At 41.4% G+C, this 18,643-nt stretch overlaps 1 protein-coding gene across 1 annotated transcript in view; it reads left to right on the forward strand.

Moving 5' to 3' along the window:
- naaladl2 (N-acetylated alpha-linked acidic dipeptidase like 2) overlaps positions 1–18,643 on the forward strand; it is a gene marked incomplete at both ends in the record, with an annotated part of 363,400 nt that overhangs the window by 271,308 nt on the left and 73,449 nt on the right. The window contains one exon of the mRNA XM_083970485.1: positions 463–552. Coding sequence (XP_083826611.1) covers positions 463–552 — 90 coding nt within the window. The remainder of the gene's footprint in view (positions 1–462; positions 553–18,643) is intronic.

Below are 18,643 nucleotides of genomic sequence, written 5' to 3' on the forward strand. Positions count from 1 at the left end.
CACAATGCCTTGCTTTGTTCTGGGATATTAAGAGTATGCAGAGGTGACAGCGAGGTAGTTTTTGGGTGTGTGTGCAGTCATGGTTACATGACTTTGTGTCAGCATCTGGGACAGTGTGTGCGTGTGTGCACATGTGTATGTGCATATCTGACAGCAGAACAAAACGTCCTGGCAGCTCTGTGGCCTTGAGAGCCTTTAGTGTTGTTTCCTGTCAAAAGCTTGTCAGGTCACTCTACTCTTTTTTTTCCACACGCAGAATGAGGCAAACTAGAACAGGAAAGATAAGAAAAGTGAAGATTTCTGCTCGAACTTTGTAATCACTGTGTTCTCACAATAATGGAAAGATTTCTGAATGAGATAATGATTCAAGTCAAAACTTGAAAAGAAAGCACAGGGGGCAGATATTCAAATGATTGTTGTGCTTTCAAATGTGACACTGGCTTCTTCTTTCTTTTCTCTCAGGCGACCGGTTTCCTGTCAGAGGCCCAATTTTCTGTGGGGTCACCAAAAACCCTGGACCCACTTTTCAAGTTCCATGAAACCATTGCTAAGGTAGGACCACCATAACTGAATAATTAGGTGTGACAATGCGCACAATGGCTTCCAATTTACATAACAGTGTTAGAATGCCAAAGGCAGGGAAATCCTGTAGTGAGTTTGTCTTCCATGCCAGAGGACAAAACAACATTTTCTTCAGACAGCTGTTTCCATCACCAAATTGACAAATGCACAGAAACCTATCAGGAGAATTATCAAATAACTCCACTGAAGACACACATTACAGTTCTGGATGACAGTCCTCTAAAGTTTACTCTTTCCAGTCCTTCACCAGATAGCAGGGTTTATTTCCATGGTCAGAATTAAAGTTCATAAACACCATGTAAAATCTGCTAATCTCAAGTATGTTTCACATGTTAAACATGGAAGAAATACTACAGTATGAACATGTACTACATGATAGACAAGTACTGCAAAACATCATTTGTAATCATTGTTACATGAGACCCGATCACCATCCTCTGACAAGTCTCTGATCTGGGTCAGAGAGATGACAGGTAAGTGTAAACAAACTGAGAAAAGGTTACACTGCAGCTTCTTGTACCAGGAAACATGAGGAGCCACGTCCTGTGGGCTTCAAGGCAGTTTCTCATTCTCCCACAAGGAGCATCAAGGAAGGTGAGGCCAGGAAAATATCCACGGTTTTTAGCTGCCAGCAGCTGCATGAAAAGATCACCAAGTTCTTAAGCTTTCATGTTGACTTTATTCGCTAGTGTTCTAGTCTTTTAAATAGGGCATTTTCTAACATTTTTGGCATAGCTTCACTCTCTTGATGTCTGTCTCAAGACAGATGGAGGGAGCTTGGGGGTTGATGACATGAACAGCACTGGTTCTTGTAACATCAGGTGACTCTTTACTCAGCCAGGAGGTCCAGCTCTTTGCTACATGAGCCCCTAGCCCTGTGTTGTGTTGAGGAATGAAAACCACCAGACGCTAAAGCTCTCTAGTGTGTAAAAAAAAAAAATCCTTTTGTTGGATATCTGGTGGCCCTAATATAAAATTGCAATAAATTGCGCATGTTCACATTCAATATACTATATCGTCCCTGTGGGTAAATTTGTGTTGGACTCACTAACTTACTAGATAGAAGACACTGTGGGTGTTCTTCCCTCTGTGGCCACAGGTAATGTCTGCAACATGGGAAGTTTTGGGACAGTGTTTCTTTGCCCAACTTGATGTTCCTAAGTTGTAAAAACCTCTGAGACCTCAGTTTTTTGTTTTGTTTTTTCCCGACAAAAGCTGCTTCCTTTTCAACCCATAACGTTTTCAAATCTCCTGTAACACAGCTGTTTTGGGGTTGTTTTTTGTTTTTTGTTCAGCCAAACTCCCTCATTTTTGATTTCCTGCTTTATGCTACATTAACTTTATTTTACTGACTTAAATCAGAGGGTAGAACACTGTTGCTAAGCAACTCTCAAGCCAGCTGCTGTCAGTCACTCAGCTGGCATAGCAGATGAAATTACCAGGGTCATTAAAGTAAAAAAAAAGAAAAGAAATCACCATCGATTTTAGCTGCAAAGATCAAAACCTAATAGTATTTAATTATATTCTCTGTTGATGAAAAAGGCTCTGTTGGAATAACCGCCACTATCTTTTCTTCAAGTTCCCACCGGTTGTGATAAAAAAAAAAGCTACTTTTGAGAAAATGTCACACAGACGTTTTCTCTTTGCTTTTCAACTTTGTGCAGTTAGGACAGTTTTCTAAAAAATATATATATATAGAAGGCACGTGAAGGTCGAAAGCAGAATGGAAAATATGGAAATGAGATAAATGCCGTGCATGTTCTGTTTTTATAAAGATAAAACTTAGTGTCACATCAATAATGACTTGTCTGTAAAAGTCAGACAATGACTACTTCTTATCTAAGTGACTGCAAAATTAGAATTTCTTTCTCAGCTAACAGATTGGACCTTTATAAAACAACCATCACTATTAGGAGGAACACACTCATTGCTTATAAATACCACCAGTTCACCACAGCTGTCATAATTTACAAATGATATAATGCACACTGACATTTTCACTGTCTTCCATGGAGAACTAGCTCTAAAAGAGGAAACTCTCTATGTGCATGCCTTGGCACCTCAAATGTGTGAAATTACACTTAGTTTACAAGCACTGCTTGGCAGGAGTAGATCAACCTGCTACTGTGGATTTTCAACTACTCAGCACCCTCTTCAGATAAACAAAAAAAAAGGAAATTTATTCAGCACAGTACAGAATGGAGGAGAAGACTAAAGCAGTTTAATTTGGGAGTGCAGGATGTGTGGGAATGAGGGGGGAAATACGCTTTTGTTATGGTGAACAGGGGTGCTGTCTGTGTCACAAGCAACAGAGGAAGCCAGGAGCAGGACATTAGTACACTTAAGGCAAGTCCGTTGCTAGTTTTAAGTGAGTGGGGGTCTTGGTGAAGGGACTGGAAGTAGATGGCTGAAGGGTGAGCACCTGGCATAATAGGGGAAGAGACTAAAGAGAGAGAGCCCTCAGGTTGCCTCTCAGCTTATGTGGATGGACACCATGGAGGATGGTCCAAGATGAGGTATTCCATGTACGGTCTTAAGGGCCATATCCCTGCCAGTCAACATAGTCCTGGTATCCTCTTCCCCAATGATGGATACCCAGTGTCTGCCAAACTGTGAAAGGCAGGTGATTATCCATAACCCTGGAGAGAGGAAGAGGGGGATCAGCAGGTGGTCTTAAAGGGCTGGTGGAGAGAGGTCTCAGCTGTGACATGTGGAAAATATAATAAATTGTCATGAACTTGATTTCAGTTGAACCACACAGGGGTTTAATGACATTGTATTTTTAGTTATGCCAACTTGGAAAGTTGATTTGCAGTCAATACAACAATACACACAATACAATAAAACACCAAACACTATCTTCAAAGGACAGTCTCTGAACTGGGTGCGACACTGGAGCTCGGGTCCAGTTGTGTGCACTTGTTTAGAGTAATGAAAGGCGGAGCGTGTATCCCCCCCAATACTTAACAGCAACAGCAAAGATGAGATAAGATGCCAGTCTCTTTCCCTTGGGTAGGAAACAAAGGGAGGTTATAATATAAAGAATATTTAAAACATACTACAACCCTGGTAGAGACTGTGAAAGGCTAGGTTTATTCCATCCAGGGTAGATGGGTTCTCCAGTAGGATGGATTGGAGACAGGAATGTAAGGAAAGCTTGGAATTGTGTTTTCCAATGAGGTTGAGATAGGACAGGCTGACAAAGGGAGCGCCAAACATGAGAAGTCCTATTCATGAAAACATTGCTTCACAGCTTAAATGGATAGTTCAACATTTTGGCAAATTAGCCCATTGCCATAATCCCAATAGTTTTAGGAGTAGGTTTGTTACCTTTAATTGTCGGTGCAAGCTATTTTTAGAACAGCCGAGCCGAGCCGCAAGCTGCTCAGAGCTACACTACGGAGGCTCATGTAATTTCTTGGTTTCCCTGATGAGGGAAACCAAGAAATCCCATGAGCCTCTGTAGCAATTAAATATAACGAACCTACTCCTAAAGATATAGGGATTATGGCAATGGGCCAATTTGCCAAAACGTTGAACTATCCCTTTTAGGCCTGGGACGATAATACATATTGCTGGACGATATATTGTCCCACAAATTATTGACGATAAACGATATTATTGACACATTTTTTTGAGAACACATTAACCACATAATAATAATATTTAATAATAATGCAAGTAGACCCTTTTAAATGCGATAAACTTTTATTTCTCATGAGTATTTTTTTTTAACCGTTGTAATTGGAATGACAAGAACTTATACAGCTACTATCCTAAATAAATAAAATAAACAAAAAATAATAAACAGTGCAGTGCAGCTCTTCTGTCCAATAACGTTACACACCTGAAGCTCCACTTTTCATTCAAACAAACTAATGTGACTTCCACAGATGTAAGATTTCATCAATGAGACCAGCATTTATCTCCTAAAAAGTATTAAACCAGCCGGCGGTAAACCTCTAAAAACCTGCTGATTAGTTTTCTTAGTCGTTTTCTCCTAGCCTGCCTCTCGCCAGACCCTTGTAGTTCCGCAAAGCTCCACCAGAGGCGCTACGCTCAGCTTCACACAAGGGTCTGGACTCGAGGCCAATGCAAACTTCTTCCCCGGAGCAAAAAATAATGAACCAATCAGGATCGCCGGGCGGGACTTTCTGAGGTGTGACGTAGCGCTGAAGCGACTGTTTGAGTCAAACAACAATGGCGGCTCGCAGTGAGGAGTCGTGCGTTGGCATTGATTCTGCTATTTCAACTGTTTTGTCGAATCTATCGAATATTAATTCTTTGAAAGATGAACAGAGAACGGTTTTGAAGGCATTTATTGGTGGCAAGGATGTTTTCGCTCTTCTTCCGACCGAAGAAGTAGCACGTCATTCAAGATAACGGACAAGTGGTTTATCCAATCACATACAAGATTTTTTTTACAAGGCCCCGCCTTCTGAAATGAATCGCCTATGGAGCAGTCCCAGACCCTTGTGTGGAGCTCAGCGTAGCTTTGCGGAACTACAAGGGTCTGGCGAGAGTCAGGCTAGTTTTCTCCCCCAATGACGGAGGTTGACCGGCCAGTGAGCTGCTGCAGACCAGACGGCTGCAGACTGTGGGAAGCCCCGCTCCTCCTGCTCGCTGCTACCACATTAGCTCCAAAAACGTCGGAGGAAATCTCCAAACAGGCGATATGTGGATAAACTGACCACAGACTGGGGATCTAAACTGTGACTTTCTGGCATGAAAAAATATTAAAACTTTAAAAAGTGACGTGTTAACAGCGCGGCAGCAAGAATTGCGGTAAAATAGCTTTCAGCTGTTTACATCTATGTTTACAGCTAGCGCTGCCGGTTGCTGCGAAATGCATTCAGGGAAACAAAGATCCTGGATGACTGAGAAGAGGGTTCACTCCTTTCATTCTGCAAAACAAACGGCCCAGGTGCTGAGACCGATGCACAGAGTGAAGCCTCTTGTCATCCAGCCTGGTTGGAGGCAAGAGACCAGGAAAACAAATACGTGCATGCACATGGCGATTTATCGAGGCCGGAAAAACTATCGAGTTCATTTTCATTTATCATGCGATTAATTGATTTATTGATTATCGTCCCAGGCCTAATCCCTTTAATTGGTAGTCACAAACACCACAGGGTACTTTTTATATAAGAGGCTAAAACAATAGTTGTTAGTTGTGAGATGTTCCTATGGCCCTGGCCCTTCCTTTCCTAAATGGCCTCAAATATGGGTGCATTATTCACCAACAGCATTCCCACTTTGCTTAATTCCAAGGTGTACAGAAATCGAAAAGAAGGCCAAACTGTTTTGAACACTACTGTATGTGTGTTTGTGTATTCATAGTATCAAAAGTATATGCTGTTATTGTCCACTGTGCAGGCGACCTTCATGTCCATCCCGTCCCTGCTGGATGGTGATTGCTTAGCTAAAAGGCTGCTGGTTGGCAGCTCATTTTTCTCTCTTGATGTTCTTATTTTTTCATCCGACACCTCCTTCATTCACCTACACACAGAAGAGTAGAAACTTGGCAGTGACCTAAAGACTAAAAATAAGGACACATCATTTTTGTGACTGTGTGTGTGTGTGTGTGTGTGTGTGTGTGTGTGTGTGTGTGTGTGTGTGTGTGTGTGTGTGTGTGTGTGTGTGTGTGTGTGTGTGTGTGTGTGTGTGTGTGTGTGTGTGTGTGTGTGTGTGTGTGTGTGTGTGTGTGTGTGTGTGTATTGAGACTGCCATGCTTTATTCACAGAAATCTAACAAATAAAATGAAAATGGCAAAATATGTCCTACAAGGGGTTTCTTCTCTGGTTCCCCCTATGTACAGGACAACATGACTTTTCTGACAACACAAATGTTTGGTTGGGTTTAGCTAAAGGTAAGTAGAATATTGCAGTTTGGGTTAAAGGTGTTAGCCCTAGCCCTTGGCCCTAACCCTTCGTTTTGCGCGTTCACGTGAAGTGGTAGGGGTGTCCCAATTCTGGTTCAGACGAGGGTTAGGGTGAAGGGGTAGGGCTATCTCGCCCTCGAAACGGATATTTTTCAGGGGCACACTACGAACCGAGGGCTATGGCAAGTTTCTCAGAATGCATCTTGCGGCAACCGGCAGCTGTTTTATTTCTCACTGTATGGCACTGTTATTACGTCATTTTGTTAAGTTTTAATATTTTTTCATGCGAGAAAGTAACTGTTTCGATCCCCAATGTGCGGTCGGTTTATCCAAATGACGGCTGTTTAGACGTTTGCTCCGATGTTTTTCGGAGAAGTGAAGCTCCACGTTGGAGCCTCCACCTGTGGAGCAGATCAATGGCTCGTCACGGAGACACCACCCCGTCCGGAGAGCTTGTCAGCCGGCCAACCTCCCGACATCAACCCGGTAGAAAAGACGATCGCTAATTAACTTACCCGCAGGTTTTTAAAGGTTTACCGCCGGGTAGTTACATTCTTTTTAGGAGATAAATGCTGGTCTCATTGATGAAATGTAACAATTGTGGCAGTCGCATTATTTGTTTGAATTAAAAGTGAAGCTTCATGTGTGTTTTGGACACAGGAGCAACATGGCTGGGGGCTATGTAGCCTACATACAGAAATCACCACATTTACATCAATAAAGAAATGTTTTACAATGAACCGATCAGTCTTCATTCAATTTTATTTTGTTTTATTAAGTTAACATGGTTTTGAATAGAGGATTTGTGGCAAAAGCTCGTCACGTCTGCTTATGTGAAAGCCAGCAGAGACTACTGATGACGTATGTGATTGTTGAAGTGGTGTCCCAATTCGTAGGGGTTGACTTCCAACCCTACCCCTTGTAGCTCCGTTTCAAGGGCAAGGGTTAAGGGCTAGGGGTAGGGGTAGGGATGAAAAATAGAATTGGAATTGGGCATTATACTGCGCTTTGATATTGTTATGGGTTAGGTTAGGGTTATGATTGAAAAATGTTGACTTTTGTCAGACAACAGTAACCAGTAGTTTCCCATTGTACAGTTCCAGGTTTGGTGTCCCCAACCACCCTGACCCCCTCCCTCTGCTCACTGTGTGGCATGTCACCTATTTTCTCCTTTGCTCCCGATGGGCAGTAGCCATCATTTTGATGTCACAGTCATTATCACATGAATATTCATATGCCCTCCCTCTTCAACTCAATGTGCGGGCAGAAGTTTGATCGACTGGAAACATATGAGATTGTTTGTATAATAACATTGAAAAAAAACAACAGTATAGTTAAAGGTAAAGGTAAAGGTAAAGGTACTTTATTTGTCACATATACAGCTAGTACAGTGAAATTCTTTCTCTGCATTTAACCCATCCCTGAGGAGCAGTGGGCAGCCACGGTGCAGCGCCCGGGGACCAACTCCATAATACATCTGTGATGCAAATATACACCCATTTCTAATGGGTGAAGCTTTGGCCTGAGTAGGTCATCAGGTCATTGCAGGTAAACATACATTGTTGTGTTGAAATATACAGCACCTTTTATTTGATTTATTGTCATCAAAGCAGAGACATTCACGGAAATCCTTGTGTGTAAGTAAGAGTAAGGTTGCAGACATGGTGGGCAGTGGAGAAATACAGTTGGCATGTGACCTTAATCATCACATCCTTGGAGATCAGGCAAAGTGCCAGATGTCATTTGTGCAAGTTGTAAAAAGACTGTGTGTGTGTGTGAGAGAGAGAGAGAGATAGAGATGGATGCACTGACACAACATGCCATGATGAAGGACAGTGGGGAGGTGGCAGAGATGCTATTCCCCATGTTAAATATTCAGATTGGGAGGGGTTTCAGGGAAGGCAGCAAAACTGTGTGTTTGACCTCTTTTGTGGCTTGTGCACGTGTGTTGTCAAATGTCAGGCTGTCTATCTGCTCATCAGAAAATAATTTATCTGGATGGGAGACATGGGAAAAGAAAAGCAAACTCTCTTATAAATAGACACTAGAAGTGTTTGTGAATTGTTTGAGATTTTTTGGCTTAAAAATGTTTGTCTGTCAAACAAGCAACATCATTTTTAGCCTGACATCAAACGATTGATATGAGTTGCCTTTGTGCAGCAGAACAAAAGACCTTGACTGTCACTGTGTGGAAACTGGTGCATTGCACCAGCAAATAACAAGTAATAACAGGACACAAAAGTAAAATATAGCATGAACAGTGCTACAGGAAAGTTAGGTCATTTGAGAGCTGAATCTTCTCTGAGTCACAGAATAAAAATGTGGTTTCGATATGGTTTAAAACTAAGATAAATGAGTTGGCAATGATCACTCGACAGTGATCCCAATATCACAGTGTTACATCCCATTGGACTTTCAACAATTTCAAAATTGAGAGGCTCTAAAATGTCATTTTTGCCTTAATTCTAATAGTGAGAGTGAAACGGGCAGGATGAGGATGTTATGATGCAAAGGGCCACAGGTTAGTCTTGAACCTGGACCCCTGCATTTGCAATTGTGTTGTTTTTTTTAAGTGTATTATGCAGGAGGTTTTGCCAAGAGAAAATTCTATACAGTCTGCTTTCTAATTATAATTTGACAAATGAATTAAGCAGTATATGGATTAAATTGTTTTTTTTTTACATTTTCTTTTCACACATTGCAACCCAATGTTTTCTTCTCCTTCTCCCTTCCTGTCTCTATTGCACTCTCGCTCGCTTTCTCTCGCACTAAAACACACACACACATCCACATCCACCTCCTTCCTCTCTATGGAATGGCGTATGTGCATTGTTAGTGTTGTAGCTCAGGGACTGTTCCTATGCTCTGCGTCCCTCTACTCATTTGTCAAGTGCGGTTTTAGACTCCACTCGGTGGGGAGGGTTCAGGGTGGCAGGTGGCAACAGCATGCAGCTCTCCCCCGCTCTCGCTTTCTCTTGTTCCCGCTCTCGTCCTGTCTCCCTTGCTCCCTCGGTGTCTCTCAATGGGCAGCGTTGTGTTTGCAGCTAATTTTTTAAAGCATGACGTTGTGTACGAGTTGGCTTTCCCGGACTTGGCGCGGCGAGGCTGGCATTGATCAAGCCAGCGATGGATAGCCCTGGCATGCTCCTTTACCGGTCCCTGCTGCACACAGCTGGGCGTGCACAATGGACCTGGGGAGGCTTTAGAGCATGCTTTTGCTGAACATGAATGTATTAGGCATTAATCATTAATTAGGCATTATGCCTATTACTTGCAAGCAAGAAAGGATTGCATGTCCTAAATGTATGAATATGGAATATACACAACCCACAGGCCAAATCGTTAACAGTCAAAATATTTGCTTCACCTATGTCAAAAATTGTTGTCATCAGAAATATAGTATCTACACAACCTATATATAGCCTAACCTAAATATAGTATCTATACAAATATAGTATCTATACAACCTATAACTATTTTTTCCAACATGTGTCCCTTAGAGTTGAACACTGTTGTTATCGGCTTTAAACTGTCAGTGTTGGTTTCTTTCAACAGTGAACATGATTTAAAATACAGTCTCATTGATCTTTTATTACAATGTAACTTTTTGGACAACACCCACTGACAATGTTGTCCACAAGGTTAGTGACATCAAATTATTTGTACTAATGTATTACATGGAACAAAATGATCCATCAGTCCAAGTCTGGAGTCACTCCTCCTTCCCTGACTCCAATGTGCTGCAAGACCTGTATCGTAACATGTAAAAGTAAAAGGGGTGAAGACAAAAGATTTAAGTTTTTATTTTTATTTTTTACATGTTTTCCTCATTTCAAGACATTTAGTTGAGTTAAATTTATATATTAATAAAATATATAAAATATATTTAATACTTTAAGACCTTACAGCACAATAGAGAGCCATCCAACAGTTCTCACCACAAACAAGCTCTTGGCAAAGGTGAAGAGAGAAAAAACGTCATTGTAACGGTAGCAGACTCAAATTGGGAGGCTGTCTGCCGTGGGTCTTTGTAGCTCGAGAGTCAGAGGTACCTGCAGAATGAGGGCATGGTGAAAGTGGAATGAGCGGAAACTTTGGACGATGTTTACAAGCAATTTACAAGTATCATTGAAATTGATTCAATGTCCTTGTCTTTGAGGGAAGCACAAAGGAAAGCATAGAGCGAGATCAGTGTTTCCCCTGGGTTGATAGCTTTGAGAGGTGTGGGCTTTGGCTTCTCTTTGAAGCTGCATCAGCAGGAGAGCGGTTCGCCACTGCGTTCATTTTTGGCTTGACTTTCAGACATTCGGGACTGACGTCTGTCCGTCTTTGGTTTTAAAGGGATTTACAATTGTTAAGCTCTTATTGCACTGTAAATGACAGCAAAACACTGTAGACTCTCTCACCCTGAACCAAATGAATATACATTTGTTATATACTTCTTATCTTTTATTTCTTTTGTTTCTTTGAAGGACAGGAGCCCCTCAAGGCAATGGTAAAGGAGAAAGTGGAGATAAAAATAAGAAAGTTTCGAGAGAGAGTAGGGGTAGGTGGCAACAGAGCAAGAAGAAAATTGACAGAGGGAGGATGACAAAGTATTATGTAAGGTTTGCAAAAGTAGATGAAAGTGAGGTGATGAAGACCAAATTCAACTGATCTATGGATTGAGAGAGGGAAATGGATTGATGTAAACAGGAGAGAAATTAAGGAGAAAAATAGAAAAAGAGATCTGACTGACAAATGGGAAAAAAGACAATAAAAGTATAGAGTATTGTGAGTCTGGCACAGGGAGAACAATCTGGAGAGTTAAAGAGAAAAAAGACAGGGCAGGAAATGACAAAGAAACAAAGATAGCAGGAAGAAAAAGACACTAATGAGCACCCCATATGCTGGGAAGAAATTCAGATGCATGATGGTAAAGAGGATGAATAGGAGGGGTATTTAGCACATTTTATCTTAAAGTCTTTCTTCATTTGTCTTTTTTATTCAGTTCTGTGAATCCTGCACTTAACCTCCGTTTCTCATCTCTGTCTCAAAGAACACAAATGCCGTCAGACGTGATCAGTATAGGGAGTTAAGAATTTCTTAACAGAGTTCATTTGAGGGTGACGTTCTGCTTGGAACAAAAAAAGGGCAGAAAGTCCAGAGCAATTAACAAAGAGTCGTTTTTGTGAAGTGATAATAAAGAGTGTGCATCAGTCTTTCTCACTTTGAAGAAGTTAACGATTATGAGATTTAGTTGTAGGGTCTGAAGATCTGCCTGTAAATGTAGACACTTCTGAAGGGAACATGGGAGTCACACTGGTCTGATATTATAATGAAACAGGCAAAATTATATCAGGACAATTCATAGTCATCAAGTCCAACTGAATACAAATACATGCAGGACCCATAGTGGAAATTTTCAGGTGTCCTTGTGGTTCCTTTTTTCTCAAGTCCCAACACAGGGTGGACAAGGTCCAAATGATATGTCTGTCTGAAGGTCTGTGGTGACCAGCTAGCCTCCATCTTCAGTCAGATCTTCAACAGATCACTGGAGATGTGTGAAGTCCCCTCCTACTTCAAACGCTCCACAATAAGCCTGGTTCCAAAGAAATCCTAAACGACTAAATGACTACAGGCCCGATGCCCTGACATCTGTGGTCATGGAAACATTAGAGAGGCTGGTGTTGTCCCACCTGAAGGACATCACAGGACCCATGTTGGACCTTGCCTATCAGGCAAACAGGTCAGTAGACTACGCAGTCAACATGGGACTGCACTACATCCTCCAACATCTTGACTCCCCAGGGACTTATGCAAGGATCCTGTTTGTGGACTTCAGCTCGCCATTCAACACCATCATCCCAGAAGTTCTCAGCACAAAACTGACCCAGCTCACAGTCCCAGCCTCCACCTGTCAGTGGATCACTAACTTCCTGACAGACAGGAGGCAGCAGGTGAAGTTGGGGAAGATCACATCCAACACTCGGACGAACAGCACCGGCGCCCCCCAAGGATGTGTGCTCTCCCCACTGCTCTTCTCCCTCTACACCAATGAATGCACTTCTAGAGATCAGTCTGTTAAACTCCTGTAGTTTGCAGATGACACAACGGTCATCGGCCTGATCAGTGACGGTGACGAGTCTGCATACAGACGGGACATTGAACAGCTGGTCCTCTGGTGTAATCAGAACAACCTGGTGCTGAACCCGTTAAAGACTGTGGAGATGATAGTGGACTTCAGGAGGAGCAGCCCAGCACTGCCCCTCATCACCATACTCAACAACACTGTGGCTACTGTGGAAACTTTCAGGTTCTTGGGAACCACCAGCTCACAGGACCTGAAGCGGACATCCAACACAGATAGCCTGTTTGGTTCAACCACCAAACAGGACAGACACAGACTAAAAAGGACAATCAGGACTGCAGAGAGGAATAAAAAGGAAAAAAAAAGTTTTCCAGATGCATAATGATATGTGTGATCTACAGTATGAAAAGGAAAAGGGACAGCAGGGATCACAACGGCCTGTTAATTGGTAATGCATTTTGGATTTTCTGGAATGTTTAAATAAGGTCTTTTCAGACTCTGTCTGATTATCCCAGGGACCAGTTTAGAGCTCTTGGATTTGGATTGGCTCTTCTATCATTTATAAACATTAGACCCGTGTGAGTGTTCCACGGATCAGTTTCTGAGAGGATCTAAGACATTGAAAGACCTCTTATTTGCAGCACAATAATCTTAATCAGCAAAAGCTCCTTTTTTCTCATAAAGAACAACATGATGTTTTTAATGTTAATCTCGCAGTTGTAATATGCTTGTGTGTAGGCATGACCCAGAACATAGTCAACCATTAAACAAAAGCATTTGTAATCTAATTAGCGTGCTGATTTGTGCAACACTATTGCTTTCCAGCCTTGCCCACTGCCTCTTCTTGATAAATGCTCAAGAAGAGCAAATACATAAAATAGAGATTAAGCAAAGCCAAAAGGGGGAGGGAAAACAGAAGCTTTTCCATCCACTGACATCAAAGCGTTGGCGTGTGTGTTGATAGATTGGACTTATCTGTGTGCTGTTGCTCAGGCCTAAGGAACTTTTGGGAGATATGATTTGCCCACATGAGGCACCGCAGCCTCTCAGACTTCAATTTAGATGCTGATCATCATCATTGAGGTAGTGCCCGCTAGCTAAAGCATGAAAAAGTCATGGTGGCTATGTGAGGAGGCTCTGAAACTTCACTGTAACCCCTGAAGACACATACAGTATAAAACTCAACTTAACTCTTTTAACCTTCTTCAGCCTGGTTACAAAGTTGGGATATAGTTTTTGGAATCAAGGATCATAAAAATATACTGCTGCTTTTATCATGCAGGCCACTGGTTATGGGGGAACGAGTCACTTGCATAATACTGACCTCACAATCCATCTTACTACCACCCAGTCTCTGCCCTCCCAGCTCTTTCTATAACCCACACTCATTTAGGTCTCATTTATCTTCCACTTCCCTGTGTGGCTACAGTCTGTTATGGTGTGAATATTACACACAGTACGCAGTAACTTACAAGGGAACACTGCAGTACCCAAATTTAAGTAAACATTTTTAGACACATATTATGTACTCTGCATTTGTGCTGTCACATTCATATGCAGTGCTGGATCCTAGCATAGAAATAGTCCTCCACGTCCATGCACTCTTATGCATACTTGCAAATGTAAGCAGTAATCACAGCCATAATGTGTGACTTCCACTTCATGCTGAAAGCACTTGAACTAAATGTGTGGAGAATGGGAAGGTACAGGGCATGTAATTAAACTTGCCCACTCCCTCAAGGCGAGTTATTTTGGGTCTGGTTTGAGGACAGTTCAGTTAAGATGTAATGAAAAAGCTCTGCGTCTGACTCATTTGCTTTCATCGGTTTCTCCTTAAAATCCAAAAATGTGTCAGTGTTTCATCTGAATTCAGGACCATCACTTCTGTGACAACACTCAGACTACGTAGACAGACCAGCACCAGTGTGCTTAAACTGAAAGGGGAACATAGCTTTTGAATAATGACTTGCTTCACTTAAGTTATGTCTAGTGCACCACTGAGATATAAATCATTGTTTAGTGTAACCTAAATGTTTTGTATGCATCAAGTATAGGTTGGAAAGTCAGACTAGTAAGTGAATCTTGTTCACAAAAAAAAACAAAAAAACAAAAGGGTATGAAGGCAAGAAATGGTCCCTGACTCTGACTCTCTGTCTCTTCAGAGAGTGAACTGATTGAGAGGTTTCACTTTCACTTTGGCAGTCCAAACTCCCCTCCCCAGAAATGAGGACCCCCCCCCCCTTATTTTTTTTAAAGGCCAAAGTTAGAGTGAAATATTTTTGCTTTGTAACAATCATTGCTTTGTGTGTATGTATCGTAAGACCAGGCACTGTCGGTCAGCTTTGGTCCATGCAGTGTAAATCAGTCATAGCCAAGACCTAATTTTGTTGCCCAGCTTATGTCAATCTGCAAAAGGTGTCTCAACATTTAGAGCTTTATAGTAACTTTATGTAAGTTACAAAGTAATTTACAATAACAACAGAACTCTTTTTAAAAAACAAAAAAACAAGACAAAATTGTTAGATGAATGGCTGCACCATGTGTTCAATGTGTGACATTTAAAACATAATTGAAAACTGTGAACCTCTGAAAAGAACTGACTTAGGGGCCGTGTCCACCAGACGCGTTTTCAGCGCTCTGGGCGTCTATTTTACATTCAAACCCTATTGAGTTGGGCGCTCACAGAGCTCAGCGCCCTCGGCGGTAAAACGCCCTGGGCGCTTGCTTCTTTTTGTCGCGGCGCTCAGAGCGCTTCGAGTTGAAATCTGTTCAACTTTTAGAACAGCGCCGCGCTCGTCAATGTCACTTTTCACCGCACTGACCAATCAGAATCAAGAAGGGGCAGGACATACGTTACCGACAGCAACACAACCGGAGACGTGGCTCGGTTTATATCATGACCCACACTTGTATTGAAGGTAGGCCGACCTCAGGGTCCATGTCAAAAGCTGCTGCTAATGCTGTTGTGTATTTCTGACACTCGTTGTAGTGTTTACATTAAACAAGGCAGGAACACGGAAGTGTCAGAGGACTCGTTTTGTAACCTAGCAACAGCGGCATTCTGACGAGGGAGAGAGAGAGCGCTAAGCGCTGGGAAAGCAGCGCTGAGAGCGCTGTCAGAGCTGAAAGCGCGTCTGGTGGACACGGCCCCTTAATGGCATCCCGCCTGCAACCAGCCGGTTATTGCCCTTTATCTGTTTGCCTCTATCCTGCACTTCCATCCAGTATTCTAATACAGCTCTTTTTTGTAATGAATGTGCTTCTCTGTTTCTGTTTCTGTGTCTGTTTGCACAAATTCATTTTGGAAGAGCAGTGGCCAATGGTGAAACTCTAACCCAGTCATGTGCCATTTGTCTCACCAATGTTTGATATCTGAACTACGATCACTCAGTGAGCCAGTCAGTAAGTCATTCAGTCAATCACTCACTAACAATCAGAAACAATCAGTAAGGCTGGCCACACTGTTGTGGTCCAGCCAAAAAGAAGAAAAGAAAAACAATAAAGAAGGACGACAAAGAAATCACCATATTAACACAAAACAGCACAAAAAGCACTAAAATAACATGAAATTTAATCAAAGCACAGGTTCTTTAAAAAAAAAAAAAAGATGACTGCCTGTTCTCCCCAGGCAAGTCATTCCAAAGTCTAACTGTGAAGACTACATCACCTTTGTTCACCTATCTACATTGGAAAAACCAGGAGCAACATTTCTGACAGTCTGAGGAAGCTGGAAGAGACACAGCAAAGGGCAGTGGCAAATCTGATAGATAGCTTGGGGCAAAGCCTCCCAGAGCTTTGTAAGCAATCAACAAAGTCTTAAAATCGATTCTAAAAGCAACAGGTAGCCAGTGAAGTACATCTGTGTGGAAGAGATTTTTTTTTGTGAGCAGGGAATTGCAGTTATCCAAGTGATGGTTATGAAAGCATGAATAACAGTCACCAAATCTTTAGAGGGTTTGGGTTAGAAATTGACTATTTCTTAAAATTGTATAGAAAAACAAATGAACAACTGAAATTACAAGTTTATCTTTTTTTTTATTTAACCTTTATTTAACCAGGCAGAATCAATTAAAAACAAGTTCTTATTTACAATGATGGCCTGACAAGAGGCATACGCTTCTTGAGGGGAGGGGGGAGGGGGGCTGTGAAGGAGAAAAGATAGGTTAATTAAGCAATATCACACGAGAGGAAGTGCTGTTGTACTGTATATCAGCACGGCTGTGATTCGGTCGCAGGCCTCGTGCCGCAGATAATCACACCGTGCTGATATACAGTACAACAGCGCATTTTAGAACAGTAATAAACTACAAAAGATTATGATTTGTTTGTTTATTTAATCATTTCTTTGGCTCCGCCAACAGAAATAGTTCCGCAACTGGAAGGGAGACAAGGCTGTTGCCAGGCAACACATAAACATGTCCTACTAGCCAGAGCGATTATATCTATCGCTCTGCTACTAGCTTGCTACTAGCCATTTATATCTATGGCTACTAGCTACAAGCTTTTCCACCGAGCTGCTTCCAGTGCTGGTTCTGGTTCGGAGCCCGTGTCTGATTAGCACCGGAGCAACAGGACCAGCGTGAAGACACACAGAGACGTTATCGATACCGTATTACATCTGTTTATCTGCTATGTAATCAATATAAACACAGTTGAAGCCAAGTAGCTGAGCTACGTGGCTAACAACAGCTAACGCTAATATCAAAACACATCGCCGTCAAAACGTAGTTGGGTCATTCCAGAATTGGAGGACATTTCATGTCCCACCCATTCATTTTCAATAAATCATGCATGAAATTCCAAAACTTGCATTTGTGGTGAAAATTATAATTACTCTGAGACAAAATATAAATATAGTTATACAAAAACTGGTTCCAAAATATTATTTAAAATACAAAATAACTCAAAGCACCCCCTAAAATGGCCTTTTTCTCTTGTCCCACCCTCTTGATGGCCAACATGCATGTCAAATAAAGCGGTTAAAATAAGTTTAAAATTTTAATTTTTTTGTATGATTTTGTTGATTTATGTCTTTTGTAAGTGTAAAAACACTTAGTTTAATCATAAACATATTTTAAATAAAAGTAATTTTGCACTAAAGTTGTGTCCCTCAACATCCACGCAACCCTGTTACCAAAACCTTTTTAGCACAGAAGAAGAAGAAAAAGAAGTGTGAGACACATGACACAAAAGAATTTGTATTATCAAACTGTTAGATAATAGCATGGGTAGACACAAGATAAGTCCTCTCTTCTGTTTTTCATATTTTTCACATTTCGTCTGCCCTGATTGAGTGCGTCACTCTAACCAATGCAACCCTGTTACTCATATTACCAGAATAAGGCAAAATATTTTCAAAGTTTTCTTTGTTCCTTTAAATAACTAAGTTTGTTCTCAACCTTACAGTAACATTACATTCCATAGCTAGCATCTTTCTTCTGCTAAACAGCTGACATAAGCATTGATTTGCAACCCTGTTACTTGCAACCCTGTTACTTCAGAGTAACAGGGTTGAGATTTATGTCATAATCTACAATCAAAAGTAATTAATCTATTCAACCCTGTTACTTTGTTCAACCCTGTTACTCTAATTTCAACCCTGTTACTGTGTAATTTATCTTAAAATTATCTTAAATGACTGTATCAGCTCATGAGAGTTTATCCTATTGTTATTTTGGTAGTGTGTATGATTATATTCATTATGTATTTTGGCAAATATTTATAGATAAATACTTATATAATACCTTTACAGGTTCCTGAGTATTGGTAACAGGGTTGCACCAAGCAGCACACACAATATATAAAATATCTAATAAAAAGTGTCACTTTGAGTCCTGAGCTGGCCAAACATAATTATTTGATGATTAATTACCTGTATTTCTTAAATATATAGCAGAAAATGATCAAATAAATAGTAAAATTTTGAGGTGTTTCAGTCCGTAAATGTCCTCCAATTCTGGAATGACCCAGTTGCCCCCGCGGCGATTTTTTTCCAGCCGTGTTTAGTAGAGATTTATCTCCAATTAGACGGACCAGGTCAGGTCCGGGTTTTAATGTTCAGGTCCGTTTATAACTGTAGTAGCAGCAGAGAGATGGGGCAGCTCCTGTAT

This window comes from Trachurus trachurus, assembly GCF_905171665.1.
Source record: "Trachurus trachurus genome assembly, chromosome: 4".
Lineage (NCBI taxonomy): Eukaryota > Metazoa > Chordata > Actinopteri > Carangiformes > Carangidae > Trachurus > Trachurus trachurus.